Source organism: Sceloporus undulatus, chromosome 2, assembly GCF_019175285.1.
Source record: "Sceloporus undulatus isolate JIND9_A2432 ecotype Alabama chromosome 2, SceUnd_v1.1, whole genome shotgun sequence".
Classification (NCBI taxonomy): Eukaryota; Metazoa; Chordata; class Lepidosauria; order Squamata; family Phrynosomatidae; genus Sceloporus; species Sceloporus undulatus.
The window spans coordinates 153,942,657-153,961,608 of NC_056523.1; the positions used below are offsets into that span (position 1 = coordinate 153,942,657).

The 18,952-nt window shown below is 38.1% G+C and overlaps 2 protein-coding genes across 5 annotated transcripts in view; one reads left to right on the forward strand and one right to left on the reverse strand.

Moving 5' to 3' along the window:
• MAP2K6 (mitogen-activated protein kinase kinase 6) overlaps positions 1 to 18,952 on the reverse strand; it is a 1,063,669-nt gene that overhangs the window by 181,417 nt on the left and 863,300 nt on the right. The gene's annotated exons all lie outside the window — the stretch shown is intronic.
• ABCA5 (ATP binding cassette subfamily A member 5) overlaps positions 1 to 18,952 on the forward strand; it is a 67,508-nt gene that overhangs the window by 5,813 nt on the left and 42,743 nt on the right. For all 4 annotated transcript variants that reach the window (XM_042449698.1, XM_042449695.1, XM_042449697.1 and 1 more), the window contains exons 4-11: positions 2,019 to 2,223; positions 3,701 to 3,862; positions 5,845 to 5,942; positions 6,536 to 6,765; positions 10,600 to 10,741; positions 11,864 to 12,052; positions 13,469 to 13,616; positions 17,435 to 17,603. In XM_042449698.1, coding sequence (XP_042305632.1) covers positions 2,019 to 2,223; positions 3,701 to 3,862; positions 5,845 to 5,942; positions 6,536 to 6,765; positions 10,600 to 10,741; positions 11,864 to 12,052; positions 13,469 to 13,616; positions 17,435 to 17,603 — 1,343 coding nt within the window. The remainder of the gene's footprint in view (positions 1 to 2,018; positions 2,224 to 3,700; positions 3,863 to 5,844; positions 5,943 to 6,535; positions 6,766 to 10,599; positions 10,742 to 11,863; positions 12,053 to 13,468; positions 13,617 to 17,434; positions 17,604 to 18,952) is intronic.

Consider the following 18,952-nt stretch of genomic DNA (forward strand, 5'->3'; position numbering starts at 1 on the left):
TAACCTCACTCGAGGCTTTTAAAAAGGCGACAAAAACCTTTCTCTTCCGGCAGGCCTTCCCCGATTGATAATGTCCAGAACCAGTTGAATCCCCCTTTTATTATTTTTCTTACTTGTGATTTGTTTTTAACTTTGATGTATTGTTATGTATTTTGTAAACATTTTTTTTTACTCTTTAATTTTATAGTTGGGAGGGAGAGTTGGGTCGGGGTTTTGTGGGGCTTGTTGTTTTTGTTGTTGTATATTGTATTTTCTTTGTTGTTACCCGCCTCGATCCTCAATCGGAAGAGGCAGGATATAAATAAATATTTATTATTATTATTATTATTATTATTATTATTATTATTATTAGGAACAGGTGCTGAATATATACAAAAGCAGTTGGGATCAGCCCCACAGGCTTAAATCAAAGATTAATTAAAAAGTGGGTTCTAGATTGCCAGAGAGTTGTCCTTTGGCCTTTGCATGGGGCCCTTTCCTAACAGGTCAGAATGGGGCCAAGATAAAGTTTTCCTGGGAAGAGGAGCAGAACAGGGAGTTGCTGCTTGCTTGATACATAAGGTCTGTACACATTAGACACATTTGAGAAAAAGTACACTCAACCCTCCACATATGTGCCTTTGATTTTTGTAGATTTGATTATTCATGGATTTTATTAATATGTTCTCTCTAGGAATCTCTAGGTCCTCCAGTGCAATTATATGGTCAACTTTAACCAAAGGTCGCACTGAAGGACCTAGAGACTCCTAGAGAGAACATTCTAGTAGGCATTTGTAGCTCCTCTGTGCACTGTCTGGCCGATGTCTGGCAGATGTTGACCACAGAGTTACACTGGAGGACCTAGAGATTCCTAGAGAGGTGTTCTCCCAGGTAAAAACACAGTGTTTTTGTTATTTGTAGTTTTCCCACATTCATGGGGGCCATGTGCGAATGTAGGGGAGAATAAGAGATGGAAATGTAGAGGGGTGAGTGTATATCAAAACTATATGATGATTTTTTTAATACTTTTATTACTGATCAGCATTTTCCAGGTTTTTAAATGGCCCATCAGCTTTTGAAATTTGGAAACCCTTTCCCCCGTAGCACAACACCATTGCTGTCATGTGTATATTTTTGAACAACTGACACTTACAGCTATTGCCTCTGCTTGCTAGCCCAAAAGGAGAAAGAGAGACACAGGAGGATTGATTTGCTCTTCCTCTGCACGTGATAGGGTGATGTGAATGTCTGTTGGGCAAGCTCAAAGGCAAGCTATGAACTGGAAAGACATCCAGCATGGAGTGTCAAGTCACAAAAGCAAGCCTCCTTGTCTGTACATGCCCTTTCCAGGTCTATGCTAGAAAGAAGAGGTGTAGGTGTGTCATTTTGTACTCCTTCTGTATCTGATAGCTGGAAAGGAGTCAAGCCTCAGCAGAGGTGAGCAGGGTGAGGGAGAGAGAGACACCAAAAGGGAGAAGTTTGGGTCAGAAAATCAAACAGCATAGCAAAATATGTCCCTAAGCATACACTAGAATCTGAATCATTTCTCACTGTAGTGAGGATGGTGATCAGAATTACTGAACCTTGTTTGTTCATTATATAATGCCAAAATTGTTTTATTAACATTAGCAGTTAATTACAGTGCACGAAGCAAAATCTTATTTATAGTTACACTATGCAATTAGCAATAAAGTTACCATCTGGTGTTTTAATTCAAAGATATAGCTGTGTTAGTCAAGAAAATCAGTGTGCAAAAGGATCTTGTTGCACCTTTGAGACAGAAACCCCAAACAGACAGACAGGAAACAGCGGCTTCTGGGGGGGGGGGGGGGGGGGGGGTAGGACATGCAGACAGCTCCTGTTCCCAGAGTGGTATTGTTTTTTGAGTGGTATTGTATTATACATGCTTAAGCCTATTGACTTCCATGGATTTAGGTGAACGAATACAGCCTTAGTTTGTTCTTTCTTTCTTTCTTTCTTTCTTTCTTTCTTTCTTTTTTAACTGTTATCCATCTAACCTATCCATTTAATTTATGCAGGAAGTACTTCTTCCACTTTTCTTCTTATTTTGGTTAACATTAATGAGCATGATGTATCCAAACAAGAAATATGATGAGGTGCCTGATTCTGATTCTTATTCTGTGGACCACTCCAGTATCTCTGAGTTTATTGTTGGCTACACACCAGCAAATGAAATGACAAGAAAAATCATGCACAAGATGTCTGCAGAATATTTTACAGAGGGTATTGTGAATTTTTATGCTATTTTCTCTGTCCAAAATGTATTCTGTCTTCTTATTGACATTTATTTGGAATACAGCCATCAGAGTGACTGATCAAATATGTTCCCTATTTAGAAAATATATTTACTTTATAAAGATTTTTTATTCCTATTTTGTTACACAAGGACACTTCATTCCTCCTGCATTCAATGTCTTTCTGACAGATGCCACCAAAGGCTTGAAAGAAAGAAAAGACGGTGTTTAGGTAGATTTTCAGAGGGGGGAAAAGGCCGGGAGTAAAAGGCATACTCCTGGCATAATTGCATGATCATGCTGAAGATTTTCAGACACATAGCTGCTCATCCTGCACTCATCCAGGACTTATCCTGTGAAGATCCAGTAATGCTCCAGCAACAAACGATTCATGGGGAATTTCCAGGAATGGTTTGTTGCTGGAGCATTCTTGGATCTTCATGGGATAAGTCCTGGATGAGCATGACGTCATCTGAAAATCTTCAGCACAATCACACATTATGCTGGGAGTATGCCTTTTACTCCTGGCTTTTTTTTTCCCCATCTGAAAATCTCCTAGGTTTAGGAAGGAGGAAGAAGGAAACAGCAAGTGATTTGCCAAAGAAGAGTACAATAGGAGGAAGGTAGCTGTGCAATACATAAACACCCATGATTCTCTTAAGTAGGAAGATTTCTGTTGTCTTGCTGAAACTTAAACTCCTTTTATGCCTTCCGCTGGTGAGAGGTTAGAAGCTCACACCCCCAACACAGGCTTGCTCTGAAAATATCAATAGCAGCTTCATTTATATACCACTTCATACTGAACTAAGTAATCTCTAAGTGGTTTACAACTGTGCAAAGGCCTCAAAGCAGGTGAAGAGGCCTCAAACATAGAGCTTCCCACTAAACAGTATTCTATATAGCAGGTCAGGAGTCTTAAATGAAAGCCTAGTGCCACTGCCTCATTAAATATATATAATTTATTTCATTCATTATGCCACTGCCTTAATCACAGGAATAAGCCATATATGATGTATACCTTCCAAGAATAAAGAAAATGCGCTTAAGATTCACTCATCAGAACAATTGGGTGAAGATAACCTCAGCTAATTGGATTCCTGAATGGCAAGCAGAGCATAGTGCAGGGAAAGCAGAAAGCTCTGATCAATAGGATTAGGCTACCAAAAATAAATAAATAAATAAATAAATAAATAAATAAATAAATATTCTAGATGTAAATAAATGGTAGCTGTTTTAATTTGTAAGACTTGACATTATCTATGGTTGCTTATGATTTTAATATTGCCATGCAAAAATACCTGTATGAGTTCTCTCATCCAGCTAGCCATATGTACCAGTACATAAGTATATATAGAGAAGTCTTCTAGTCTAGGCTATTCAATGACGATGCAGCTAAAATATGGGATTGTATTTCTGTGAAACATGTTCAGAGATGAGAGTAATTAAGCAAAACATTTTTTTTCTAGGAATAATTACAGAAGAGTTTTTAAGTGAGCAAGAAATGCAGGAAGCTAGTGTTCGTAGTCCCCGAAACTTTGTGGGCATAATTTTCATGGATTCTGTGTCCTACCAGCTCAGATTTCCTCCTGAAAAGGTTCCAGTATCTGCAATTCACGTGGAATCAAGAGGTAATCTATATGTCTATACCATATTGTGTAGTATTTCCCTATCCAGGAATGATCTGGTTCAGGACTCTAGCCAACCTGTAAAAAGAACCTTGTAGAAGACACATTTTTCTTCCTACAGTATTGTATTGTGCTGAGGAGTGCTAACCTAGAACTAACATTTCACTGCCATATATATATATATATATATATATATATATATATATATATATATATATATATGCCAGGGGTGATGGGAGTGTTTCTTAACTAATTGCCCATGTTCCGTCCCACTCATCTCCCTGAAGATTAGGGACTCAAACATGCATTTTCCTATAGCTTCCTCTGTTTCCCTTTTTCTTATCATTCCAGTGAGCACTTTCAGCATTCCATGACTCAGCTCCACTCAACCACTAACAATATATTGATATACAGAATTTCACAGCTTCATCAGAGCAAGCCTAGACTAGTTCATACAGCAAGTTCATTTTGCTGATACTGCCATGCAACTATATAATGTACCTCTAAGCACCACTATATATTGGAAATCTGCTAACTGCTAAACATAATTATATGCTTCTAGCTAATGCCTCCATACTTCCTGCATCTATCCAGTTTCAAAATAGCAGCTGCATCTGTTCAGATTCTTTAAAAGTGACTCATAACTTAAGGATTTATCTCTGGCATTGGCCAAATTGTAATACACATAACTAAACAATATTGATGCTCAATAATAACAGATGTGGAAAAGAAAATAATAGGACATCCCTTGACACCTAAAACTCCCACTTGAAACCACTGAATAAGTAATCTGTGAGCCCATCCTTCATAATAACACTTCTGTGTTATTACTTGCATACAGACCACCTCCCCAAATTTAAACACTTGATCATTAGTACTAACCTTTTATTATTATTATTTTATAGGCCCAGGCAAGCAATAGTGTGAGACTTCAAAAAACAAAACAAACAAACAAACAAAATAGTCTTCGGTGCAACATGCAGTCCTCACCCTGCACATTTCCCATCCTTGGCTTAGCTAGTGCCAGAATGCTTGTGTTATTACCACAGTGCTGTAACCAGCATTGGTAATCTACTTTTCCTCATTTAATTTCTATCTGATTATCTACAATCCCATCTCCATCAACATGCAGCCTGAATCTTTAGGGAGTACAGTTTGCCATGTAAGTGTAATTCTAAATATTTCATGGAGTTGATGATGTGAACTGCACTCCTTAAAATTTCACACTACAGTAGATCAGTTGATCATAAGGTGCCAACAGGACTCCTAATAAATATATATTGTTGAGTATATGTTGAGTATATGAGTATATGTTGTATATACTCATGTATAAGTCTAGAATTTTTTGTCAAAAAAGTTTACCCCCAAGAGCTTATCCACAGGTCAATATATTTTAACTCTTCTCCTTCTCTGAGTAGAGTGACAAAAAGTATGAGCTTGCTTCATCCTGGGAGCACCCAAAAGAAGGACCAACCCCCTAAACTCTTTCCATCATTATGCCGCTTCTGGCCTTTTTGAATGCTTGTATGGGAAAATGGCAGTGATCATCTCTTTAGTGCTTCCCTTCAAAAGAGTGTCAAGAGGAATTGGACTTAGAAGGATCTGAATAAGGCATCTCTACATGAAAACAGTAAACTTTGTCATGTACATCCTTTGTTGCATCCTCGACTTATCCACGAGTCATATTGAAATCCATAATTTTGGCCCAAAGCTTGTCCTCGACTTATACATGAGGTCGACTTATAGTCAAGTATATGCAGGAAGACTTCTCCCACTCCCCCACCCACCTTAGTTTTATATGATATCTGGGCGTTACAGTCTTGACCCCCTTGCAGAGAAGGCAAACTGTCTATGCCAGCATGGCAGGTAGCTTGAGTATCTGAATGTATAGTGCAGTAAGCTGATATTAACTCAGCCTTATGTTTGTGAATAATTAACAAGCAAAGTAAGTTTAGGTTTTCCTTTTATTACTTGATTTTTTTCAGCTAGTTGTCCAAGGCCTTCCAAGTTATGTGAAGCTGAAAAATACTGGCACTATGGATTTACAGCTCTACAGATGTGCATTGATGCAGCAATTATACAGGTATATGTAAATGTGTAATTAATCAGGAAAAATGTAATATGGCAGATGAATTATAGCATTATAGTATAGCATGAATTATTAAACTATAATTGCTTTATAATATATTATGCTTTTTCCAATATTAACTAAACTAGCAGTTACTTTTGTGACTGATATATTATAAAGCCCATAAGCATACCAGTATCAATATAATTAATTAATTAAGACATGCCTTATATATTAAAAAAATTACATATATATGAGATTGTGACATCACTTCTTGGAAAATCTTGACCTTTGATGAAACCAGGACATTACAATATAGACTCTGGATGTGTATCATAGAAGAAATTAGCTTAGTTTTAATTGATCCCACTCTTCTTCCTTGAATAACATCAAGCTGGTAACAGCTAAATTAAACCAATGTAATTTAAAACCAACAAACATTTGTAGGAATGGTTCTAGGCTAGAGTTTCATGGCATTTACTTGGATTAGTAATGTATGCTTGGTAAGGTACACATGTTGTCATGTGTGCTTATGGTTTTGAGAATAATAGTTATATAATTGCAGAAATAGTACAAAAACATTTTAAAAGTTTTCTTCCTTTTTTTAGCTGAAGACTAATCATTCTGTTTTGGAAGACCTGGAACAAACAAAAGCTATCATGATGGGAGAATCTGCCATTATGGAAATTGATAATTCTCCTCGGGCAATAATTTTAATTTACCTAGTAATTGCCTTTTCACCCTTTGGTTGTTATTTGGCAATACATATTGTGGCAGAAAAAGAAAAGAAATTGAAAGAGTTTTTAATGATCATGGGGCTTCATGACACTGCTTTTTGGTGAGTATGTGCATTGATTCTTTGATGTCAAGTAAACAGAACAGATATTGCCTCACTACAATATCTATTCCCTTCACTAACTGTTGTGTTATCTGGGGGAAGAAGCAGCACATGATGTTGTAACAGCCTTATTGTTAAAGCAATGCAAGATGTTCTTCAGGCAGACATCTGCTATTTTTAATTTTTCCAGTTTCCTTTTAAAAATTGGGGCTTCCCTCAGCAGTAAATGAACCTAGAGTGCCACACATGTTTTGAAAATGTTATCATGCATTCTGAATCACTTGGCAGTTTATGAAAGTTACTAGTATATTCATCTGTTGCTGTTGTTGTGTGCAAGTCATTTTTGACTTGTGGGGCCCCTAAGGCTAACCAATCATGGGATTTTCTGGGGCTAAGAATGTGTGACTCATCCAAGGTCACCCAGTGGATTTCCATGGTTGAGCGGGAAATCGAACTCTGGTCTCTGGAGTTGTAGTCCAATGTTCAAACCACTACACCATGTTGGCTCTTGTCTATCATAGTTATATATATGTGCTAAATATGGTAACAGTCAAATGTTAAATATGTGTGAAATTTTGCATAGAAGTGGAGATTAACATTTAAACATCTGCATATAATTTGCATGATGCACTAGCACTTTACGTAAGGTACTTACTTCATACAATATTACATATTTTCCTTCACACTCACAAACATGTTCATTGGCCTCTGACTGCTCTGGCTTTCTCGGTGTATTTGATCTGCTCTGTGTGTCAGCTTGTTAACATCCTCTCTTGATTGTCATTGGGCTAAGATGCTGGGCAGTTCCAAAGACAACTACATGGTATCTGGTAGTGTTCTTTCAGGTCAAACCTGGGGTATGTGTTTGAAAAGGGGGTTCTGAAATTGTTGATACTTTGTGGAAAGTAAACACTTTGTGATGGGGGTTGATTGCTGGTGGGGTAGCACTCCTCCCGCTTTTAAAATGTTGACTAATTGCTGATGGAGCTCCTCTGCGTGGCGACTCACCAGGGAGCACCAGTACCCTCTTATGTCACACGCAGAGGATCAGTCGTAGTGGTATGAATTAAAAATGGTAACCCCATGTTCTCACCAAGGAATGACCTTGAAACCATGTTAAATATGCAGCATTTTTGAGGGGGAAATGGTAGCTGCTTAAAACCCTTGAACTTCTGTCATCAGTGCTCACTATAAAGCACAGGTGGACAGAGTGGGCTGCCTGTAGGCTGGAACACATTTTTGTTGCTTCTGAAGCCCCATGAGTCCCCAAAAGCCTCCTGATCTCCCACTAAACCAAAACTCTTTGTCATGAGACTAGTCTGATCTGTCATGATGCTGGCTTTCATTTGCCAGTGATTAGTGAACTCTAAAGCTAGAAGAAAACATCAAGAAAGAGGTTGACACTTAATGAAGTAAACGCTTTTTAAACTCTAAGACATTTTCCCGCTTACCTTTTCAGGTGTGTGTGTGACAGAGAGGGAGAGAGAGAGAGAGTCCAGAATGGGGCTACAAGGTGGGGAGGGGAGTGAGCAAAGTTTTGGCTTCTCTGACAAGCCCCAGTGGTGCCAATGGATTTTTTTTTGTCTGTTTGTTTCTCAGCGAGTTGAAAGGAAATCAAATTGAAATTTCCATCCCTTATTCTCCCCTGATCACTGGTAATCAAAGGCACCTAAGTACACTCAAGTCATGCCCACTGCCCTCCCCTAACTGTCTAGAATTAGCATTAACACAGAATTGCACTGGAAATGGCAACAGAACAGTAGAGGGAAAGGAAGTCTTTAATTGGGTTTTGCAGTATTGAAAAAAACGCTTTCCAAACAAATATTGTCCAAGAGGGACAATATGTTACAAGCCCCAGCCAAAGATGGTATTATCCTGGTGGTCGTCCTTCACAGGGATTCCAAAACAAATCCATCCCAGATGAATTTTTTAGTGACCAAAGAGCTTATGTATTGGCCTGGTACAAACGGTCCCAAAAGGGTGGGCTGGGGCTGCCTTTCGTTGTTGCACAGCAGCGCCACAGCAACCAAATTGTGCAGTGCTGCTGTGCAGCAAAAAGAGAGTGCTAAAAAGTGGCTCCTTTTTGCGCTGCTGCAAGCAGCCTGCGGCGGTGCAAACACATCACTGCTGCACTGCTCCATTTGGATGCAGCGCTGCAGCAATGTCATCGCTACGCGCGCCATCTATACGGCGCTGCACAGTGATGAAGCCCTAGTCACATGCTAGGGTTGCGGGGCATGTGGGCGCTCCACCCTGAGGCAACCCTAGCATGTGATGAGGGCTTTGTTTAGGGCCCGTTTGTACCGGGACTATTGACTGGATTAAACTTCAGTTTGTTGGTTCAATTGATCATAGCACCCAGACAATGTTGCAAATCCTCTGTAACTATTGATATTAAGATGGAAAACTGACATCAAGCTTCATGTCACCAGCATATTGACAAGACCCAACCTCAGATCCCTGGTGGAACATGTTACATAGAATGAGAGATGAGCTTGAATATCATAGGCTGGGAATTAAGTGGCCCTCTGGATGTTGTTGAGGTGCATCTCCCAGTATTCTTTACCATTGGTTATCCTGGATAGGCTGTTGGGAGTTGTAGGCCAGCAACATCTAGAAGGCCACACAATCCCCATTGTAGCCATAGGACAATAGTCATATGTTTGAACAGTAGTCCTGTAAAGAATTAAACAATTCTGTTATTTTTAAAAAAGAAAAAAAAACAGTGAAAAATAAATTTAAAACATAATAAAAGTACACAGCACATCCTATTAAAAATTTCATCTGCTGCACAATTTAAAAAGCCTGCCCAAATTAATATAGGATTTGCTTGGATACCATCCTCTCAAGGAAGAATTGCAGCCATAAACCTGTGCAACCCATTGAATTAGTAGGCTCTGTTGTAGACATCACTTGCCACTGTCTCTTCCTTTCTTTGGATCAGTCACGCCATAGATAATGCCAGTCGTTTAAAGGATTCTTGAGCTCTGCAAAGAGCTGCTGAATTTTTTAATGTCATGGTGCATTAAATTCTCTTACAAGATACATCATATTAAAAGTTATCCACTTTTGGGATAGCACAGAGATATTGAAAAGCAAAAACATTGTTTACTTGTAATTCACATTTTTTTTCAAATAGTCCTCTGCATTGTATCACAGCCTGTCTTCTTTACCCTCTGCTGATGCCTCCTTATACAAATGTGCTGTTGTGGGAATGTAGTTGCTCCTCAGAACATGCTCATTATCGGGTGGGAGAGGTAGGAACACCAGCTTCTTCATTAAAGCTCTAGACATTTCTAAACAGTTTAAGCATGAGTGCAGTCCTAACTCAAAGATGTGCCACAGGAGATTAGTAATGGACAGATGCCTCTTAGGCCCACAGAGATCCCTTTCTGCCATTAAGAAATGCTCTTCTTCTGGCAGAACTCTTTTCTACTTGAGATCTGCTGACAGAATTGGTCTGCTGGTAGAAGAGCCCAGAAAGTGGTAAAAGGAGGTCATATTTGGGAAAGGTTGTTATACTGGATCCAGATCTCTTCCATTACCCCTCTGGGGACACAGACACATTGCCAGCCCCAGATTAAGCCAAGGTGAAGGTTTGCCTAAGTAATTTGTCCCTAGACTGGGAGGCTGTGGATTCAGAATAGTGTCAGCTGGCCTAACATTAGCTTAGCTGATCCAGGGCTAGTTAGGGTTGTGCTCTTAATCCTCTTGGGTGCAGGATCCAGTTGTGAGACTGTGCATTTACTAAATAACCAACAGCTAAATAATCTGCTTTAGTTGCAAAGATAACTTTGAATTCATGAACCTTCATGGTGTTTTTCCTTTTTCTAGGCTTTCTTGGGTCCTACTGTACACCAGTCTGATATTTGTCATGTCCCTTCTCATGTCGATCATTGCAACATTCTCTTGGCTCTTTCCTAAAAGTAGCAGCTTTGTGATCTTTCTGCTTTTTTTCCTATATGGAATATCCTCCGTAAGTGTGTGTGTGTTTGTGTTCATTGTCAGTATACTGTGGTTACTGAGAGTACTTTGTTTTAGACATTGAGATTTAAACACTGGCATGTTTAATTTCTGATATGTTTTTCCTTGCTGTTGAGTGGTAATAGACACCTTGACTACTCACATAAAAAGTCTTAAATTTTAGCAGATATATATTTTTCATTTTAATGCTGACTATAATGAAATGACTATAAACAATGTATTTTCAATTCCTCCATTGTATGTTTTAATTGCAATATTCATTGTGTCTATCCTTTTTTATATTGAAAATCTTTAAAATGTTTTTCTTATCCAGTAGTACCAAGGCTGTGGTTCATTGTAGAAAAATTACCACTGATTTTAGTGGACCTAGAGGCTATTAAGGGTTTTTCCCCCTTCTAAATGTGCATGAGTACTCAGGTCTTCTGCCTTAAAGCAGTTATTATTTCATGATGATTTCTAACAGCCTGTTATGTCTGTGATAGGCAGATGGGTAGACAGATCAGTGGCACTTAATATCTTCATTTGTATCTAATTTGGTTCTCTGATGTGATTTTTTTGCCCATCCTTTCTTGCTCATTAATTATGATTCTCAAGTCTGCTAAAGTTTCATAAAATCTTTCATCAAAAGTTTCACCAAAAGTTTAATAAAATATAGTTTCATAAAATCTACTCTGGGGATGTTTACCACTGTAACATTTCATACACTGTGAAAAATTTGTGATTCAAATTTTGTCTCAGCAACTTACACTTTTTGTTTTCTGACTAAGCATCATAATATCTTTGAAAAGGCAATTCGTTTTTGGTTATTGCTAGATCTTAATTTTTATTATATAGTAAAAAGATTATGTACTCCTTATTGTCTTGCTCTGGTCTCATGGTTACAATGAGGCAGTAAATGTTATATTGTATCAAAGCATTCTTAAGAAAGAATTTTTTGGTTTGATGAAGGCCACTGATTTCCTACATCAGATACATGAAATTTCCTATAGTAGATATTAAATGAAAAATTATTGGAACAATAAAAACTTTGTTCAGTGTAAACATGTGAAAACATGTCATTTCAGCATTTTAAATAATTCTTATTCATTGAAATGATTGTTCCCTTTATATTTAGGTTTTATTTGCGTTTATGTTGACTCCTCTTTTCAAAAGATCGAAACATGTTGGTACAGTTGAATTTTTGTCAACCTTGACTTTTGGTTTTGTGGGCCTGACGATAGTGCTATTGGAAGATTTTCCAAAGTCGTTTGTGTGGTTCCTCAGCCCTCTGTGTCAGTGCACATTTTTAGTTGGTGTTGCACAGGTTAGTAAAGTGCCATACTTGTTGTTATTGTGTGAAAAGTCCTAGAAACAATAATTCCACTGTGGCTCAAAACACCTGATCGTTTTAAAATGTTTCACCCCAGGCTAAAATTATATAACAGTATTTATCTTGTTTTAAATGTGCAGTAAATTTATTTGCTGGTGATTTGTTTCTTTAGTTAAACCATACACTTTTTGTTTGAAGAAAAGAGCTGTGTCATTTCATTTCCATGGCCATAAGTACACATTCACCAAAGTAGAGTGGTTGTGATGGTACATTTACAGCTTTTCAGAAACACTCACTTATGATACATTACTTTTTGTCAAATCAGAAGACTGTGCATCTGTCTGCAGTTTTGTGTTCATTTGTGATCATTTTTTTATTTACTAGGTTAACACTTTATCCCAAAAGTATCAAAATCTGAATGAGATATTAAATCTATTTGCATCTATATGAATCAACCTGACAAAGTCATTAATAGTATATTGTATTAATTGTATAATCTGGGAGTGGTTGACGAAAAGGTCCTCTGGGCAGTTGCAGACAATCTAATTTTTATAGGTTGCAACAAATTCCTTCCAGAGGACCTGAGTAGATGGGGTGGATTATATGGAAGGAGACAGTCTTGAAGATTGGTAGTTCCCAAGCCATTTAAGGCTTTAAAGGTGATAACCAACACCTTGTACTGTGCCCAGAAACTAAAGGGTAACCAGTAGAGCGATTTTAAAATTGGTGTAATATGGTGTCTCCTAGTTTTACCTGAGACCAGCCTGACTGCCATGTTCTGTACTAATTGAAGTTTCCTAAATAAGCACAAGGGTAGCCCCATGTAGAGTGCATTGCAGAAATCAAGACGAGAGGTTACCAGTGCATGCACCACAGTTTCATGGCCTCTGACTTTCAGGAAAGGATGCAGCTGGCGTATTAGCTGAAGCTGTTTATATTTTCCCACTAAGGAAGAGCTTAGATTGAAACATATTTTGAAAAGTTTCTCATATGTGTACCTGTGTGTAAATATGTTATTTACTATTAACTGATTACTAATTAGCACCCATATTCATGCATCCACCTACCACATATATACTGGTGTTAACAGTAAAGTGATATGTATGGACATAGATAAAACTTTAACTTTCTTTATGTTTTTGTCTGCCTTCATTAGTTCAGGTGAGATCTTTTCTTTTTCTTTTTTCTTTTTTGCTTCTTGTAAATACACTTCAGAGTGTATATTGAATTACAGAGTGTCAGTAAAATTCATACGTACCATGCAAACTTCATCTGGTATGTTCTGTTGATTTGGTAGGAAGTATCCCAGTGGTATTAGATGTTTTTCCTAAATGCTTTTGATATATTGATGCAACTACATTAATGCTTTTGATATATTAATGCAACTACAACTTTCATATTTGTTCACAGGTTATGCATCTAGAAGATTATGAGGAAGGAGCTGTTTTCTCAAATTTATCTCATGGTCCATATCCACTAGTTATTGCTCTTATGCTACTGGCCCTTGACAGTATGCTTTATCTGCTCCTGGCAGTATATCTGGATCAGGTTATTCCAGGTATATTTGTATTTCTGTGAGAGAACAATAATGAAGCACTTAATGTTATTCAACATCCACATCAATTAAATACAAACTCAACATACTAAAGGCCTCTTTAGCCCCAAAGAACATAAATCTTACATCATGTTTGTGTAGTGTAAATCTGCATTTACATAGTGACACAGTGATTGCTCTATACGGCTCTTCTGCAACATTGTGCAGCCAATTGTGTTTGGGCTAGTGCTTCTACATATTATCCCATTTTGCAATGGGAGATGCACAGTGCCAGTTTCTGAAATGGCAGTAAACAAAATGGTACATTGAAGGTGCTGATGCAGTTATACACCATCTAAGAACATGCAACGGCATGGCTAGAATCCTGGTGGTTAGCTCTAGAGCAGGCCCATTGAATCGGTTATTCGACAGTAGGTCACCAGACAGGTAAATCCAACTAATTCAGTGGCTGTACTCTAGTCAGGACTAACAACAGGGTTTACAGCTGTATTGGAAATATTAGATATATGATGCACTCCTATATCTAGCTTATGCTTATGCTGATTTTTAAAGGACATATTATGTAGTACTGTCAGACTTGCCTTAATCAGTCTGAATACAAAATATTTATTGCTGTTGTTGTTCTCCTCTGTCACTTTTGACTTATGACAGCCCTATCAATGAGAGACCTCCAGAATGCCCTTTTGTTTACAGGGTCTTGCAAGTTGGATTGCGTCAGTCTATCTGTAATGTGATCTTCCTCTTTTCTCAACTACCTTCAGCTTTACTGAGCATTATCATTTTTCCAGTGAGTTACATCATCATATGAAATGTTCACAGTTGAGTAGCCTCAGTTTAGTCATTTTGGCTTCTAGTGAGAGTTCAGTTTTGATGTGCTAACAGACCAATTTATTTGTCTTTTTTGGTGATCCATGGTATCCATAGAACTTTCCTTGAGCACCACATTTCAGATGTCCACTTTTCCTCACTGTTCAGCTTTCACAACCACATGTAGAAATCAGAAATAGTTGAACCTCTGTATCCACAGATTCTGCTTCCATGGATTCCATCATTCATGATGTAAAAATATTCCACCAAAAATAATCCAGAAAGCAAACTTTGATTTTTCCATTTTATGTAAGGGGCACCATTTTAATATGCCATAGAGGACTTGAGCACCCATGGATCTTACCTAGTTTCTTCATAACTGCCCTTCCAAGTCTTTTTATTTCTTGTTTAAAGTCTCAATCCTGTTTGATGACTGAGTCAGGGTTTAGAAATTCTTTAATAAACAATTTCAGTATCTTCATTATTCACTTTAAAGTTATGTAAATTCTATGTGAGCATTGTTTTGGTTCCCTAATATTGAGTTATAACCCTTCTTTTGCACTTTCTTCCTTGTAAAGGCTTTTGCGTCAATCTTTGCTGTTTTTTGAAGTGATAGGATATCAACATGATACTTCTAATTTTCACATCTTCTGTCTTTAAGTCTAATGCTGCTTTCCATATCATATACTTTACAAATAGGTTAAAGAGAGGGTGGTAAAATGCACCCACCTTGCCAACTGGAAATCATTTGTTTCCTCTGTATTCTGTCTTGACCATGCCTTTTTGTCCAGAGTATTAATTATATATCACAACACTAAAATGTTGTAGTACTCCCTTTTCTTTTAGAGCTGTCTATACAGTCGGTCCTCCATATTTGTGGGTTTAACATTTGTGGATTTTAGTATTCGTGCATTTGACCGTGCTCCCCCTCCCCTGCGGCTTTGAAGGGTGTGCACATGCTTCCCCTCCTCGTGACCTGGGTTTCTCAGCCCCTCCAAATGGGAAGGAGCAAAAGCCAAGCCCTGAACAGATACAGTTTGGAAGGGTGAAGGCATGCTCCCTCTCCTTCCCTGTCTTGGGTTCTCTCCTCCCCTCCCCTTTCTTGTGCTTCTAATCCCTGCAAATGTAGAGGACTGGCTGTAGTTGTTCATGAACTACTCAGTGAAAGCCTTTGCTGTAATTTGTTGCTTCATTTCATGATTCTAGGCCAATTTCTCCAACTGTGTTTTGGCCTACTCTGTTTCCTATTTTTGCATTCCATTATCAACTTATCTTGTTTTGGTATGCGATCAGTTTCTTCCTGGAAGCCTGTACAGTATCTTTTAAGTTCTTCCCTTTTGCCTTTCTAGTAGGAGCATAAACTGAAGTCTGCATATATTGGCAGGTTTTCCATGCAATGTTATTGATAACTATTCACTCAGACTTAGTATTGCAGCCGCTGACTGTTTCTTCTACATTACTCACTATTAATGCCACACCATTTGTTTTTGACCTCATCTGCTTGAAAATGTCCTTTTCCCATCTACTTTAATTTGCTCACACCAAGTACTATAATGTTTGTAGATTACATTCATTGTTTTATAATTTTTAATTTCCTATGATTTATCTTACATTCCATGTACTTATTATATGCTTTGTGGAACTTCACACTTTCCATTCACATCTGCAGATATTGGCTTCATCCATACTACAGTAATAATCCAGTTTGAGACCGCTTTAACTGCCCTGGCTCAGTTCATGGGAATTGTAGCTTGTTGTGGCACCAGAGCTCTCTGACAGAGAAGGCTAAATGTCTCACCAAACTACAGTTCTCAGAATTCACTAGAATTGAGCCAGGGCAGTTAAAGCAGTCTGAAACTGGATTATTTCTGCAGTGTGGATTGGTCTGTCAGTAACTGAACGTCCTTTTGGGTTGAGTCCATTGAGTCATTAGACACAACACTATCCATACTTGTTCTTTGCTCTTCTCCAGTAGCTGATTGAATGCCTTCTTACCTGGGTGTCTCATTTTCCACTGCGAAAGCTTGCTTCATTTTAGATTGTCTCCTAGTGTTTTCTGAGTAAAATACATTCAGCTATTTTACCAATGTCTCCTTTTGTACAGTAGTAAAAAGCGTTAGTTGAACCGACTCTCCTGTAATCTGTAAGTGATCCTCTGCCAGTGGTATTTCACACTTTTACTGCTGCCCAATAAGTGCCCTCCCTTTTTGGACCTTCTTCACTTCCCTCACCATTGGAATTATCTGTTCACTTCTTTTGATGTGGCTGTGAAGATGCCATATGCATCTTAGTCTAGTGTCTTCACACTGAGTATTCCACTCTGGGTAAGCTCTCCAGGAAACCAGTCTCTTGATAGGGTCTAGACCAGGCTTGCACAATATATGGCTCACTGGCCACATGTGGCCCACCAAAGGATTTAGGGCAGCCCACAAGAATGTGGAACAACTTCAAGGCTCCTCTGCCACTCAGCCTCTTGCTGAGGAGAGGGCCAATTGAAAAAGGACAGGCAAACACCCTACAAGGTTCCTCCTCAGCTTTCTCCTGAGAAGGCTAGGCGGCATAGGAAGAAGAGGGGCAAATGCTCACCCCTCAAGGCTTCTCTGCCACTCAGCTTTCTCCTGAGGAGAGGATCGGGCATAGGAGGGGGAGGTTGGAATTAATATTAATAATATTTAATTAATATTTAATTAATAATTAAATAATATTTAATTAATAATTAAATAATATTTAATTAATACCAATTTGTGGCCCAAAGAAGTTCAACCTATTTTAATTTTGGCCCCTACCTACTGCCAAGTTGTGCAGGTCTGGTCTAGACTGGTGGCAGTATTACTCTCCGAGACACTCAACCCTATCACTGTGTTAAGGTGTACATCATGGGAGAGAAATTCAAAATATATGTTAACTTTCCCTAGCAATCTAATTTCAGCAAGCCATAGTGAAAAATATGTGTACCTAGTATTTCTATATTTTATATCATATTTAACACTGCAGAGCTTTCTTTCGTTGTTCAGGAGAATATGGATTGCGACGCAGCATTTTCTTCTTCCTAAAACCCTCATTTTGGACAAAACGAACTAGGAATTATAAGGAATTATATGAGGGTAGCATTAATGGAAACTTAGACTTCAGTGAAATCATTGAACCTGTATCTTCTGAATTTCAGGGAAAGGAAGCTATCAGGTATGATTGATTATGCTGTAATATACTCTTAGCTACCAGTGATAATTATTGATAGATGATGTGCAATCCATGCTGTGCAAATTTGAAGTAGTAATGATTAACTATGGCTTGTATATTCAACAGTTGTGATTAGTAATAATCTGCCTGTTCAAGTAATGTAATCTGTAGGAAATATAGGCAATTCTTTTGGAAGCCATAATTTGTATGATATAGATAATAGGCAAAAAGTCTAATTAGGAAAAATCATTGTTAACTGGTTGTATTTTTCTTCAGTAATAACTAGGTTTGATTTAGACATGCCTGGAGTAGCCACTTTCAGATCAATACAACTTAACCCTCACACACCAGGATGGGACATGTTAGCCCCCCAGAGTCATATTTTGTTGCCAGAATAACACAGTAAACGGTACCGACTATTCTAGCCACTTGCAGTGTACAGGGATTTTTTTTAAAATAAAGCAAAAACAACTGGGACAAAAAGAGTCTGAAAAGCTGTTGCTTTCTATCATTGTGCACAACACCAAGTGCAATATATTATGACCAAAAAAAGGAAAAAAAACAGTCCTGTATGTTTTTTGTTTGTTTGTTTCTTGGTGAGTCACAATATAATGAAGCAGAAGTGATGTGTTCTTGTTGTCCTTAGGTTGGTTCCAATCAGGGGAGACACTGGATTCGTTATTATGGCCAAGAAATATTAGAAGTGTAGGGCATGTCTCAGTTTACAAAGCCTATGATTGTGAAACTGCTTTTTAAAAAGTCTTCTTTTTTATGCATCCAGACCCTTTTATCCTTGTCCTAAGCTAGAGTACTTAGCATCAGCAAAGATGGTAATGAAGGACTGGAGAAACACAGATTTTAGACTGCAGCAGTAGGTAGGCAGTAAATACTGCAATAAAGCTTGAGCTGTGAAAGAATGTGATCCTTCTTTAGCCAGTCTTACTGCAGATATGTGTGCCTGCCTAGAACAGGCAAGGGAAATAGCAGTTGCCTCCAGATACAGTAGTCTTACTGAGCTTGTATTAACTGAGCAAGACAGAGAGAAAGAAAGAAAAGAGATAAGCCTGATTCACCAACTCCCTTTAGCATTTTTTAAAAAAATATACGGTACATGGAAAAAATAAGAAAAATGGCAACTAGTAAAAAACTCAGTAATTCCTGGGACATTTTGGAAGAAACTTTATCATGGTCTGTAGAAGGTTTGAAATTTGTTCTTATTCCTTGTGGTGTAGCATCCTATCCCTATTTTTTCCATGTTATTTATGCCTCTTCTGTAATGCCCAGAAGCACATCTACTGAACTGACTTAAGTCTACCTGTACTATGAAACCCTACCACACACCACAGTGCTAA